Source organism: Alosa pseudoharengus, unplaced genomic scaffold (genome assembly GCF_046254945.1).
Source record: "Alosa pseudoharengus isolate Yale_2024_CS ecotype anadromous, Long Island Sound unplaced genomic scaffold, YU_APseudo_1.1 YU_APseudo_1.1_scf_2, whole genome shotgun sequence".
Classification (NCBI taxonomy): domain Eukaryota; kingdom Metazoa; phylum Chordata; class Actinopteri; order Clupeiformes; family Clupeidae; genus Alosa; species Alosa pseudoharengus.
In genome coordinates this window covers 32,662,493-32,675,567 of record NW_027468663.1, presented here as the reverse complement: position 1 = coordinate 32,675,567, position 13,075 = coordinate 32,662,493, and the positions used below count along the sequence as shown (strand labels likewise).

Sequence of the window (13,075 nt, the reverse complement as noted above, 5' to 3'; positions counted from 1 at the left end):
TGTTATATATGGATGGACATATATATGAAGATAATACACTCAATAAATGTACAGTATACATTCAGAAAGAGAAACACCCTGTTTTTCTGGTGAGCTGCCTTTCTAAAAAGTTTGAGTTCCATCTATGAGGAATCAGCTGTTTAGAATGCCTGTGTTTGACCTCATATGGGAATATTTCATTCTGGCCACTCGAGTTAAGTAGAATGTGGCTGTACAAATTGCATAATGAGAGTGTGTTATAAATGAGAAAATACTATTGACGATGAAGATAAAAATAAAACTATGCCAACCTTGGTTATAGTTTTGAAAAAAAAAACTGTACATTATGGAAATTCTTCTAAAGATTCCAAGTTATGTACAGTGCTAAATTATGCACAACTGGTGTATGTCACAAAGGCACCAATAATAAACAGAAAATTATGAAATAAAAATAGATATGTGATGACTGATCATTTGTGAATGTAAATGTGGTAGCATTCGTTTGTGGTGTACCTGATGATGATGTGGGATTTGGTGTTGATGGTACGGGGGATGTGGTGGCTTCTGAAGCAGATGTTGGAGATGTAGCTGCAGGTGTAGAGGAAGCAGAGATAGAGACTGATGGTGAAGCCTGTGTTGTTATGGTTACTGATGATGAGGATGGAGATAGTGTCATAGACTGTGATGTTGAAGGAGATGGTTGAGGTGATGTTGTGATGGGTACTGATGTTGATGATTGTGCTGGTGTTGAGGGGGAGCCTATGGTAGAGACTGATGTTAATTCTGGGGTTGAGGTTCTGGATAAAATTAATCTTGATGCTGAAGATAACTCTGCTAAACACATTTTTCCCCACAGTGATCATACTGCTGAACCAGAGCATGTGAATTAAATTGAATGGACTCTTTATTTATCAAACCAACTTATTTATCTATTTTATGTCATATTTTAATTGCATTTTCACCAGTCCTAGTTCTGTTTTAAGCTAGACATACAAACTTTAGCGTTAGCATAATTGATTGGTCTTGATTGTTGTGCACTGATTGCTGGCTGATGTGTGAAACACAATCTTGTTTTTATGTGAATCAAAACAAAGAATAAACCATCTATCTATCTAAAATACTATCAGTGTTATTGTAGGAAGTTGCCATCCCAAAATGGTAGAGTTATTTTGTGCGGAATCAGCTGTTGGCAATGCTTGTTTCATCTTTCATGGTAACAGTTGATTCTGTTCATTAGAATTTGACAAAAAAAAATAATTTCATTGAAAAGAAGTTTCATTTTCAATGGTAAAGTATATTAGAAATTAATCTACCTCAATCTTGGGCATACTTAAAAAATGGATGCTTGTCAAATCAAATTCTCCTGAGGACACCAAGTTATGTTCAGTTCTCATGTGTGAACAACAGGTTACAGAGGCACAATAATGAACAAAACAAATACGGGATGACTAACCACTTGTGGATGTCAGTGTTGTGGCATTTGTTTCTGGCATTACTGATGTTGATATGGCATTTAGTGTTGAGATTATTTGGGTTGTGGCTTCTGAAGGAAATATTGAGGTTGTAGCTGCAGGTGTAGAGGAGGCAGAGATAGAGGCTGATGATGAAGCCTGTGTTGTTATGGTTACTGATGATGAGGATGGCGATAGTGTCATAGACTGTGATGTTGAAGGAGATGGTTGAGGTGATGTTGTCATGGGTACTGATATTGATGATTGTGCTTGTGTTGAGGAGGAGTCTATGGTAGAGGTTGTCGTTAGTGCTGAAGTTGGGACGCTTTGTATTATTGATGTTATATATATGAAGATAATACACTCAAGAAATGTATACATTCAGAAAGAGAAACACCCTGTTTTTCTGGTGAGCTGCCTTTCTAAAAAGTTTGAGTTCCATCTATGAGGAATCAGCTGTTTAGAATGCCTGTGTTTGACCTCATATGGGAATAATTCATTCTGGCCACTCGAGTTAAGTAGAATGTGGCTGTACAAATTGCATAATGAGAGTGTGTTATAAATGAGAAAATACTATTGAAGATGAAGATAGAAATAAAACTATGCCAACCTTGGTTATAGTTTTGAAAAGGAAAACTGTACATTATGGAAATTCTTCTAAAGATTCCAAGTTATGTACAATGCTAAATTATGCACAACGGATGTATGTCACAAAGGCACCAATAATAAACAGAAAATTATGAAATAAAAATAGATACTCTATGTGATGACTGACCATTTGTGAATGTAAATGTGGTAGCATTCGTTTGTGGTGTACCTGATGATGATGTGGGATTTGGTGTTGATGGTACGGGGGATGTGGTGGCTTCTGAAGCAGATGTTGGAGATGTAGCTGCAGGTGTAGAGGAAGCAGAGATAGAGACTGATGGTGAAGCCTGTGTTGTTATGGTTACTGATGATGAGGATGGAGATAGTGTCATAGACTGTGATGTTGAAGGAGATGGTTGAGGTGATGTTGTGATGGGTACTGATGTTGATGATTGTGCTGGTGTTGAGGGGGAGCCTATGGTAGAGACTGATGTTAATTCTGGGGTTGAGGTTCTGGATAAAATTAATCTTGATGCTGAAGATAACTCTGCTAAACACATTTTTCCCCACAGTGATCATACTGCTGAACCAGAGCATGTGAATTAAATTGAATGGACTCTTTATTTATCAAACCAACTTATTTATCTATTTTATGTCATATTTTAATTGCATTTTCACCAGTCCTAGTTCTGTTTTAAGCTAGACATACAAACTTTAGCGTTAGCATAATTGATTGGTCTTGATTGTTGTGCACTGATTGCTGGCTGATGTGTGAAACACAATCTTGTTTTTATGTGAATCAAAACAAAGAATAAACCATCTATCTATCTAAAATACTATCAGTGTTATTGTAGGAAGTTGCCATCCCAAAATGGTAGAGTTATTTTGTGCGGAATCAGCTGTTGGCAATGCTTGTTTCATCTTTCATGGTAACAGTTGATTCTGTTCATTAGAATTTGACAGAAAAAAATAATTTCATTGAAAAGAAGTTTCATTTTCAATGGTAAAGTATATGAGAAATTAATCTACCTCAATCTTGGGCATACTTAAAAAATGGATGCTTGTCAAATCAAATTCTCCTGAGGACACCAAGTTATGTTCAGTTCTCATGTGTGAACAACAGGTTACAGAGGCACAATAATGAACAAAACAAATACGGGATGACTAACCACTTGTGGATGTCAGTGTTGTGGCATTTGTTTCTGGCATTACTAATGTTGATATGGCATTTAGTGTTGAGATTATTTGGGATGTGGCTTCTGAAGGAAATATTGAGGTTGTAGCTGCAGGTGTAGAGGAGGCAGAGATAGAGGCTGATGATGAAGCCTGTGTTGTTATGGTTACTGATGATGAGGATGGCGATAGTGTCATAGACTGTGATGTTGAAGGAGATGGTTGAGGTGATGTTGTCATGGGTACTGATATTGATGATTGTGCTTGTGTTGAGGAGGAGTCTATGGTAGAGGTTGTCGTTAGTGCTGAAGTTGGGACGCTTTGTATTATTGATGTTATATATATGAAGATAATACACTCAAGAAATGTATACATTCAGAAAGAGAAACACCCTGTTTTTCTGGTGAGCTGCCTTTCTAAAAAGTTTGAGTTCCATCTATGAGGAATCAGCTGTTTAGAATGCCTGTGTTTGACCTCATATGGGAATAATTCATTCTGGCCACTCGAGTTAAGTAGAATGTGGCTGTACAAATTGCATAATGAGAGTGTGTTATAAATGAGAAAATACTATTGAAGATGAAGATAGAAATAAAACTATGCCAACCTTGGTTATAGTTTTGAAAAGGAAAACTGTACATTATGGAAATTCTTCTAAAGATTCCAAGTTATGTACAATGCTAAATTATGCACAACGGATGTATGTCACAAAGGCACCAATAATAAACAGAAAATTATGAAATAAAAATAGATACTCTATGTGATGACTGACCATTTGTGAATGTAAATGTGGTAGCATTCGTTTGTGGTGTACCTGATGATGATGTGGGATTTGGTGTTGATGGTACGGGGGATGTGGTGGCTTCTGAAGCAGATGTTGGAGATGTAGCTGCAGGTGTAGAGGAAGCAGAGATAGAGACTGATGGTGAAGCCTGTGTTGTTATGGTTACTGATGATGAGGATGGAGATAGTGTCATAGACTGTGATGTTGAAGGAGATGGTTGAGGTGATGTTGTGATGGGTACTGATGTTGATGATTGTGCTGGTGTTGAGGGGGAGCCTATGGTAGAGACTGATGTTAATTCTGGGGTTGAGGTTCTGGATAAAATTAATCTTGATGCTGAAGATAACTCTGCTAAACACATTTTTCCCCACAGTGATCATACTGCTGAACCAGAGCATGTGAATTAAATTGAATGGACTCTTTATTTATCAAACCAACTTATTTATCTATTTTATGTCATATTTTAATTGCATTTTCACCAGTCCTAGTTCTGTTTTAAGCTAGACATACAAACTTTAGCGTTAGCATAATTGATTGGTCTTGATTGTTGTGCACTGATTGCTGGCTGATGTGTGAAACACAATCTTGTTTTTATGTGAATCAAAACAAAGAATAAACCATCTATCTATCTAAAATACTATCAGTGTTATTGTAGGAAGTTGCTATCCAAAAATGGTAGAGTTATTTTGTGCGGAATCAGCTGTTGGCAATGCTTAATGCTTGTTTCATCTTTCATGGTAACAGTTGATTCTGTTCATTAGAATTTGACAAAAAAAAATAATTTCATTGAAAAGAAGTTTAATTTTCAATGGTAAAGTATATGAGAAATTAATCTACCTCAATCTTGGGCATACTTAAAAAATGGATGCTTGTCAAATCAAATTCTCCTGAGGACACCAAGTTATGTTCAGTTCTCATGTGTGAACAACAGGTTACAGAGGCACAATAATGAACAAAACAAATACGGGATGACTAACCACTTGTGGATGTCAGTGTTGTGGCATTTGTTTCTGGCATTACTGATGTTGATATGGCATTTAGTGTTGAGATTATTTGGGATGTGGCTTCTGAAGGAAATATTGAGGTTGTAGCTGCAGGTGTAGAGGAGGCAGAGATAGAGGCTGATGATGAAGCCTGTGTTGTTATGGTTACTGATGATGAGGATGGCGATAGTGTCATAGACTGTGATGTTGAAGGAGATGGTTGAGGTGATGTTGTCATGGGTACTGATATTAATGATTGTGCTTGTGTTGAGGAGGAGTCTATGGTAGAGGTTGTCGTTAGTGCTGAAGTTGGGACGCTTTGTATTATTAATGTTATATATATGAAGATAATACACTCAAGAAATGTATACATTCAGAAAGAGAAACACCCTGTTTTTCTGGTGAGCTGCCTTTCTAAAAAGTTTGAGTTCCATCTATGAGGAATCAGCTGTTTAGAATGCCTGTGTTTGACCTCATATGGGAATAATTCATTCTGGCCACTCGAGTTAAGTAGAATGTGGCTGTACAAATTGCATAATGAGAGTGTGTTATAAATGAGAAAATACTATTGAAGATGAAGATAGAAATAAAACTATGCCAACCTTGGTTATAGTTTTGAAAAGGAAAACTGTACATTATGGAAATTCTTCTAAAGATTCCAAGTTATGTACAGTGCTAAATTATGCACAACGGATGTATGTCACAAAGGCACCAATAATAAACAGAAAATTATGAAATAAAAATAGATACTCTATGTGATGACTGACCATTTGTGAATGTAAATGTGGTAGCATTCGTTTGTGGTGTACCTGATGATGATGTGGGATTTGGTGTTGATGGTACGGGGGATGTGGTGGCTTCTGAAGCAGATGTTGGAGATGTAGCTGCAGGTGTAGAGGAAGCAGAGATAGAGACTGATGGTGAAGCCTGTGTTGTTATGGTTACTGATGATGAGGATGGAGATAGTGTCATAGACTGTGATGTTGAAGGAGATGGTTGAGGTGATGTTGTGATGGGTACTGATGTTGATGATTGTGCTGGTGTTGAGGGGGAGCCTATGGTAGAGACTGATGTTAATTCTGGGGTTGAGGTTCTGGATAAAATTAATCTTGATGCTGAAGATAACTCTGCTAAACACATTTTTCCCCACAGTGATCATACTGCTGAACCAGAGCATGTGAATTAAATTGAATGGACTTTATTTATCAAACCAACTTATTTATCTATTTTATGTCATATTTTAATTGCATTTTCACCAGTCCTAGTTCTGTTTTAAGCTAGACATACAAACTTTAGCGTTAGCATAATTGATTGGTCTTGATTGTTGTGCACTGATTGCTGGCTGATGTGTGAAACACAATCTTGTTTTTATGTGAATCAAAACAAAGAATAAACCATCTATCTATCTAAAATACTATCAGTGTTATTGTAGGAAGTTGCCATCCCAAAATGGTAGAGTTATTTTGTGCGGAATCAGCTGTTGGGAATGCTTGTTTCATCTTTCATGGTAACGGTTGATTCTGTTCATTAGAATTTGACAGAAAAAAATAATTTCATTGAAAAGAAGTTTCATTTTCAATGGTAAAGTATATGAGAAATTAATCTACCTCAATCTTGGGCATACTTAAAAAATGGATGCTTGTCAAATCAAATTCTCCTGAGGACACCAAGTTATGTTCAGTTCTCATGTGTGAACAACAGGTTACAGAGGCACAATAATGAACAAAACAAATACGGGATGACTAACCACTTGTGGATGTCAGTGTTGTGGCATTTGTTTCTGGCATTACTGATGTTGATATGGCATTTAGTGTTGAGATTATTTGGGATGTGGCTTCTGAAGGAAATATTGAGGTTGTAGCTGCAGGTGTAGAGGAGGCAGAGATAGAGGCTGATGATGAAGCCTGTGTTGTTATGGTTACTGATGATGAGGATGGCGATAGTGTCATAGACTGTGATGTTGAAGGAGATGGTTGAGGTGATGTTGTCATGGGTACTGATATTAATGATTGTGCTTGTGTTGAGGAGGAGCCTATGGTAGAGGTTGTCGTTAGTGCTAAAGTTGGGACGCTTTGTATTATTGATGTTATATATATGAAGATAATACACTCAAGAAATGTATACATTCAGAAAGAGAAACACCCTTTTTTCTGGTGAGCTGCCTTTCTAAAAAGTTTGAGTTCCATCTATGAGGAATCAGCTGTTTAGAATGCCTGTGTTTGACCTCATATGGGAATAATTCATTCTGGCCACTCGAGTTAAGTAGAATGTGGCTGTACAAATTGCATAATGAGAGTGTGTTATAAATGAGAAAATACTATTGAAGATGAAGATAGAAATAAAACTATGCCAACCTTGGTTATAGTTTTGAAAAGGAAAACTGTACATTATGGAAATTCTTCTAAAGATTCCAAGTTATGTACAGTGCTAAATTATGCACAAAAGGTGTTTGTCACAAAGAAAACAATAATAAACAGAAAATTATGAAATAAAAATAGATACTGTATGTGATGACTGACCATTTGTGAATGTAAATGTGGTAGCATTCGTTTGTGGTGTACCTGATGATGATGTGGGATTTGGTGTTGATGGTACGGGGGATGTGGTGGCTTCTGAAGCAGATGTTGGAGATGTAGCTGCAGGTGTAGAGGAAGCAGAGATAGAGACTGATGGTGAAGCCTGTGTTGTTATGGTTACTGATGATGAGGATGGAGATAGTGTCATAGACTGTGATGTTGAAGGAGATGGTTGAGGTGATGTTGTGATGGGGTCTAATGTTGATGATTGTGCTGGTGTTGAGGGGGAGCCTATGGTAGAGACTGATGTTAATTCTGGGGTTGGGGTTCTGGATAAAATTTAGCTTGATATTGAAGATAGCTCTGCTAAACACCTTTTTCCCCACAGCAATTAGACTGCTGAACTAAATTGAATGGACTCTTTATTTATCAAACCAACTTATTTATCTATTTTTTGTCATATTTTAATTGCAATGTAACCAGTCCTAGTTTTGTTTTAAGCTAGACATACAAACTTTAGCGTTAGCATAATCGATTGGTCTTTTGTTGTGCACCGATTGCTGGCTGATGTTTGAAACACAATCTTGTTTTTATGTGAATCAAAACAAAGAATAAACCATCTATCTATCTAAAATACTATCAGTGTTATTGTAGGAAGTCGCCATCCAAAAATGGTAGAGTTATTTTGTGCGGAATCAGTTGTTGGCCATGCTTGTTTCATCTTTGGTAACAGTTGATTCTGTTCATTAGAATTTGACAGAAAAAAATAATTTCATTGAAAAAAAGTTTCATTTTCAATGGCATATTATATGATAAATTAATCTACCTCAATCTTGGGCATACTTAAAAAAAAAATGAATGCTTATCGAATCAAATTCTCCTGAGGACACCAAGTTATGTTCAGTTCTCATGTGAACAACAGGTTACAGAGGCACAATCATGAACAACACAAATACGGGATGACTAACCACTTGTGGATGTCAGTGTTGTGGCATTTGTTTCTGGCATTACTGATGTTGATATTTCATTTAGTGTTGAGATTATTTGGGATGTGGCTTCTGAAGGAAATATTGAGGTTGTAGCTGCAGGTGTAGAGGAGGCAGAGATAGAGGCTGATGATGAAGCCTGTGTTGTTATGGTTACTGATGATGAGGATGGCGATAGTGTCATAGACTGTGATGTTGAAGGAGATGGTTGAGGTGATGTTGTCATGGGTACTGATACTGATGATTGTGCATGTGTTGAGGAGGAGTCTATGGTAGAGGTTGTCGTTAGTGCTGAAGTTGGGACGCTTTGTATTATTGATGTTATATATATATATGAAGATAATACACTCAAGAAATGTATACATTCAGAAAGAGAAACACCCTTTTTTCTGGTGAGCTGCCTTTCTAAAAAGTTTGAGTTCCATCTATGAGGAATCAGCTGTTTAGAATGCCTGTGTTTGACCTCATATGGGAATAATTCATTCTGGCCACTCGAGTTAAGTAGAATGTGGCTGTACAAATTGCATAATGAGAGTGTGTTATAAATGAGAAAATACTATTGAAGATGAAGATAGAAATAAAACTATGCCAACCTTGGTTATAGTTTTGAAAAGTTAAACTGTACATTATGGAAATTCTTTCTAAAGATTCCAAGTTATGTACAGTGCTAAATTATGCACAACGGGTGTATGTCACAAAGGCACCAATAATAAACAGAAAATTATGAAATAAAAATAGATACTGTATGTGATGACTGACCATTTGTGAATGTAAATGTGGTAGCATTCGTTTGTGGTGTACCTGATGATGATGTGGGATTTGGTGTTGATGGTACGGGGGATGTGGTGGCTTCTGAAGCAGATGTTGGAGATGTAGCTGCAGGTGTAGAGGAAGCAGAGATAGAGACTGATGGTGAAGCCTGTGTTGTTATGGTTACTGATGATGAGGATGGAGATAGTGTCATAGACTGTGATGTTGAAGGAGATGGTTGAGGTGATGTTGTGATGGGTACTGATGTTGATGATTGTGCTGGTGTTGAGGGGGAGCCTATGGTAGAGACTGATGTTAATTCTGGGGTTGAGGTTCTGGATAAAATTAATCTTGATGCTGAAGATAACTCTGCTAAACACATTTTTCCCCACAGTGATCATACTGCTGAACCAGAGCATGTGAATTAAATTGAATGGACTCTTTATTTATCAAACCAACTTATTTATCTATTTTATGTCATATTTTAATTGCATTTTCACCAGTCCTAGTTCTGTTTTAAGCTAGACATACAAACTTTAGCGTTAGCATAATTGATTGGTCTTGATTGTTGTGCACTGATTGCTGGCTGATGTGTGAAACACAATCTTGTTTTTATGTGAATCAAAACAAAGAATAAACCATCTATCTATCTAAAATACTATCAGTGTTATTGTAGGAAGTTGCCATCCAAAAATGGTAGAGTTATTTTGTGCGGAATCAGCTGTTGGCAATGCTTAATGCTTGTTTCATCTTTCATGGTAACAGTTGATTCTGTTCATTAGAATTTGACAAAAAAAAATAATTTCATTGAAAAGAAGTTTCATTTTCAATGGTAAAGTATATGAAAAATTAATCTACCTCAATCTTGGGCATACTTAAAAAATGGATGCTTGTCAAATCAAATTCTCCTGAGGACACCAAGTTATGTTCAGTTCTCATGTGTGAACAACAGGTTACAGAGGCACAATAATGAACAAAACAAATACGGGATGACTAACCACTTGTGGATGTCAGTGTTGTGGCATTTGTTTCTGGCATTACTGATGTTGATATGGCATTTAGTGTTGAGATTATTTGGGATGTGGCTTCTGAAGGAAATATTGAGGTTGTAGCTGCAGGTGTAGAGGAGGCAGAGATAGAGGCTGATGATGAAGCCTGTGTTGTTATGGTTACTGATGATGAGGATGGCGATAGTGTCATAGACTGTGATGTTGAAGGAGATGGTTGAGGTGATGTTGTCATGGGTACTGATATTAATGATTGTGCTTGTGTTGAGGAGGAGCCTATGGTAGAGGTTGTCGTTAGTGCTGAAGTTGGGACGCTTTGTATTATTAATGTTATATATATGAAGATAATACACTCAAGAAATGTATACATTCAGAAAGAGAAACACCCTGTTTTTCTGGTGAGCTGCCTTTCTAAAAAGTTTGAGTTCCATCTATGAGGAATCAGCTGTTTAGAATGCCTGTGTTTGACCTCATATGGGAATAATTCATTCTGGCCACTCGAGTTAAGTAGAATGTGGCTGTACAAATTGCATAATGAGAGTGTGTTATAAATGAGAAAATACTATTGAAGATGAAGATAGAAATAAAACTATGCCAACCTTGGTTATAGTTTTGAAAAGGAAAACTGTACATTATGGAAATTCTTCTAAAGATTCCAAGTTATGTACAGTGCTAAATTATGCACAACGGATGTATGTCACAAAGGCACCAATAATAAACAGAAAATTATGAAATAAAAATAGATACTCTATGTGATGACTGACCATTTGTGAATGTAAATGTGGTAGCATTCGTTTGTGGTGTACCTGATGATGATGTGGGATTTGGTGTTGATGGTACGGGGGATGTGGTGGCTTCTGAAGCAGATGTTGGAGATGTAGCTGCAGGTGTAGAGGAAGCAGAGATAGAGACTGATGGTGAAGCCTGTGTTGTTATGGTTACTGATGATGAGGATGGAGATAGTGTCATAGACTGTGATGTTGAAGGAGATGGTTGAGGTGATGTTGTGATGGGTACTGATGTTGATGATTGTGCTGGTGTTGAGGGGGAGCCTATGGTAGAGACTGATGTTAATTCTGGGGTTGAGGTTCTGGATAAAATTAATCTTGATGCTGAAGATAACTCTGCTAAACACATTTTTCCCCACAGTGATCATACTGCTGAACCAGAGCATGTGAATTAAATTGAATGGACTTTATTTATCAAACCAACTTATTTATCTATTTTATGTCATATTTTAATTGCATTTTCACCAGTCCTAGTTCTGTTTTAAGCTAGACATACAAACTTTAGCGTTAGCATAATTGATTGGTCTTGATTGTTGTGCACTGATTGCTGGCTGATGTGTGAAACACAATCTTGTTTTTATGTGAATCAAAACAAAGAATAAACCATCTATCTATCTAAAATACTATCAGTGTTATTGTAGGAAGTTGCCATCCCAAAATGGTAGAGTTATTTTGTGCGGAATCAGCTGTTGGGAATGCTTGTTTCATCTTTCATGGTAACGGTTGATTCTGTTCATTAGAATTTGACAGAAAAAAATAATTTCATTGAAAAGAAGTTTCATTTTCAATGGTAAAGTATATGAGAAATTAATCTACCTCAATCTTGGGCATACTTAAAAAATGGATGCTTGTCAAATCAAATTCTCCTGAGGACACCAAGTTATGTTCAGTTCTCATGTGTGAACAACAGGTTACAGAGGCACAATAATGAACAAAACAAATACGGGATGACTAACCACTTGTGGATGTCAGTGTTGTGGCATTTGTTTCTGGCATTACTGATGTTGATATGGCATTTAGTGTTGAGATTATTTGGGATGTGGCTTCTGAAGGAAATATTGAGGTTGTAGCTGCAGGTGTAGAGGAGGCAGAGATAGAGGCTGATGATGAAGCCTGTGTTGTTATGGTTACTGATGATGAGGATGGCGATAGTGTCATAGACTGTGATGTTGAAGGAGATGGTTGAGGTGATGTTGTCATGGGTACTGATATTGATGATTGTGCTTGTGTTGAGGAGGAGTCTATGGTAGAGGTTGTCGTTAGTGCTGAAGTTGGGACGCTTTGTATTATTGATGTTATATATATGAAGATAATACACTCAAGAAATGTATACATTCAGAAAGAGAAACACCCTTTTTTCTGGTGAGCTGCCTTTCTAAAAAGTTTGAGTTCCATCTATGAGGAATCAGCTGTTTAGAATGCCTGTGTTTGACCTCATATGGGAATAATTCATTCTGGCCACTCGAGTTAAGTAGAATGTGGCTGTACAAATTGCATAATGAGAGTGTGTTATAAATGAGAAAATACTATTGAAGATGAAGATAGAAATAAAACTATGCCAACCTTGGTTATAGTTTTGAAAAGGAAAACTGTACATTATGGAAATTCTTTCTAAAGATTCCAAGTTATGTACAGTGCTAAATTATGCACAACGGGTGTATGTCACAAAGGCACCAATAATAAACAGAAAATTATGAAATAAAAATAGATACTCTATGTGATGACTGACCATTTGTGAATGTAAATGTGGTAGCATTCGTTTGTGGTGTACCTGATGATGATGTGGGATTTGGTGTTGATGGTACGGGGGATGTGGTGGCTTCTGAAGCAGATGTTGGAGATGTAGCTGCAGGTGTAGAGGAAGCAGAGATAGAGACTGATGGTGAAGCCTGTGTTGTTATGGTTACTGATGATGAGGATGGAGATAGTGTCATAGACTGTGATGTTGAAGGAGATGGTTGAGGTGATGTTGTGATGGGTACTGATGTTGATGATTGTGCTGGTGTTGAGGGGGAGCCTATGGTAGAGACTGATGTTAATTCTGGGGTTGAGGTTCTGGATAAAATTAATCTT

The 13,075-nt window shown here is 37.0% G+C and overlaps 1 protein-coding gene across 43 annotated transcripts in view; it reads right to left on the bottom strand.

Moving 5' to 3' along the window:
• Nucleotides 1-13,075, bottom strand: part of LOC143134327 (uncharacterized) — a 51,234-nt gene that overhangs the window by 16,162 nt on the left and 21,997 nt on the right. For 22 of the 43 annotated variants that reach the window (XM_076294606.1, XM_076294605.1, XM_076294607.1 and 19 more), the window contains 15 exons: nucleotides 12,774-13,019; nucleotides 11,959-12,243; nucleotides 11,021-11,266; nucleotides 10,206-10,490; nucleotides 9,259-9,504; nucleotides 8,440-8,724; nucleotides 7,517-7,762; nucleotides 6,703-6,987; nucleotides 5,765-6,010; nucleotides 4,950-5,234; nucleotides 4,003-4,248; nucleotides 3,188-3,472; nucleotides 2,248-2,493; nucleotides 1,433-1,546; nucleotides 493-738 (listed from right to left, as the gene is read on the bottom strand). In XM_076294606.1, coding sequence (XP_076150721.1) covers nucleotides 493-738; nucleotides 1,433-1,546; nucleotides 2,248-2,493; nucleotides 3,188-3,472; nucleotides 4,003-4,248; nucleotides 4,950-5,234; nucleotides 5,765-6,010; nucleotides 6,703-6,987; nucleotides 7,517-7,762; nucleotides 8,440-8,724; nucleotides 9,259-9,504; nucleotides 10,206-10,490; nucleotides 11,021-11,266; nucleotides 11,959-12,243; nucleotides 12,774-13,019 — 3,792 coding nt within the window. Of the gene's footprint in view, nucleotides 1-492; nucleotides 739-1,432; nucleotides 1,547-2,247; nucleotides 2,494-3,187; nucleotides 3,473-4,002; nucleotides 4,249-4,949; nucleotides 5,235-5,764; nucleotides 6,011-6,702; nucleotides 6,988-7,516; nucleotides 7,775-8,439; nucleotides 8,725-9,258; nucleotides 9,505-10,205; nucleotides 10,491-11,020; nucleotides 11,267-11,958; nucleotides 12,244-12,773; nucleotides 13,020-13,075 lie in introns of all 43 variants that reach the window. The other 21 variants (XM_076294628.1, XM_076294646.1, XM_076294618.1 and 18 more) reach the window with 20 other exon arrangements.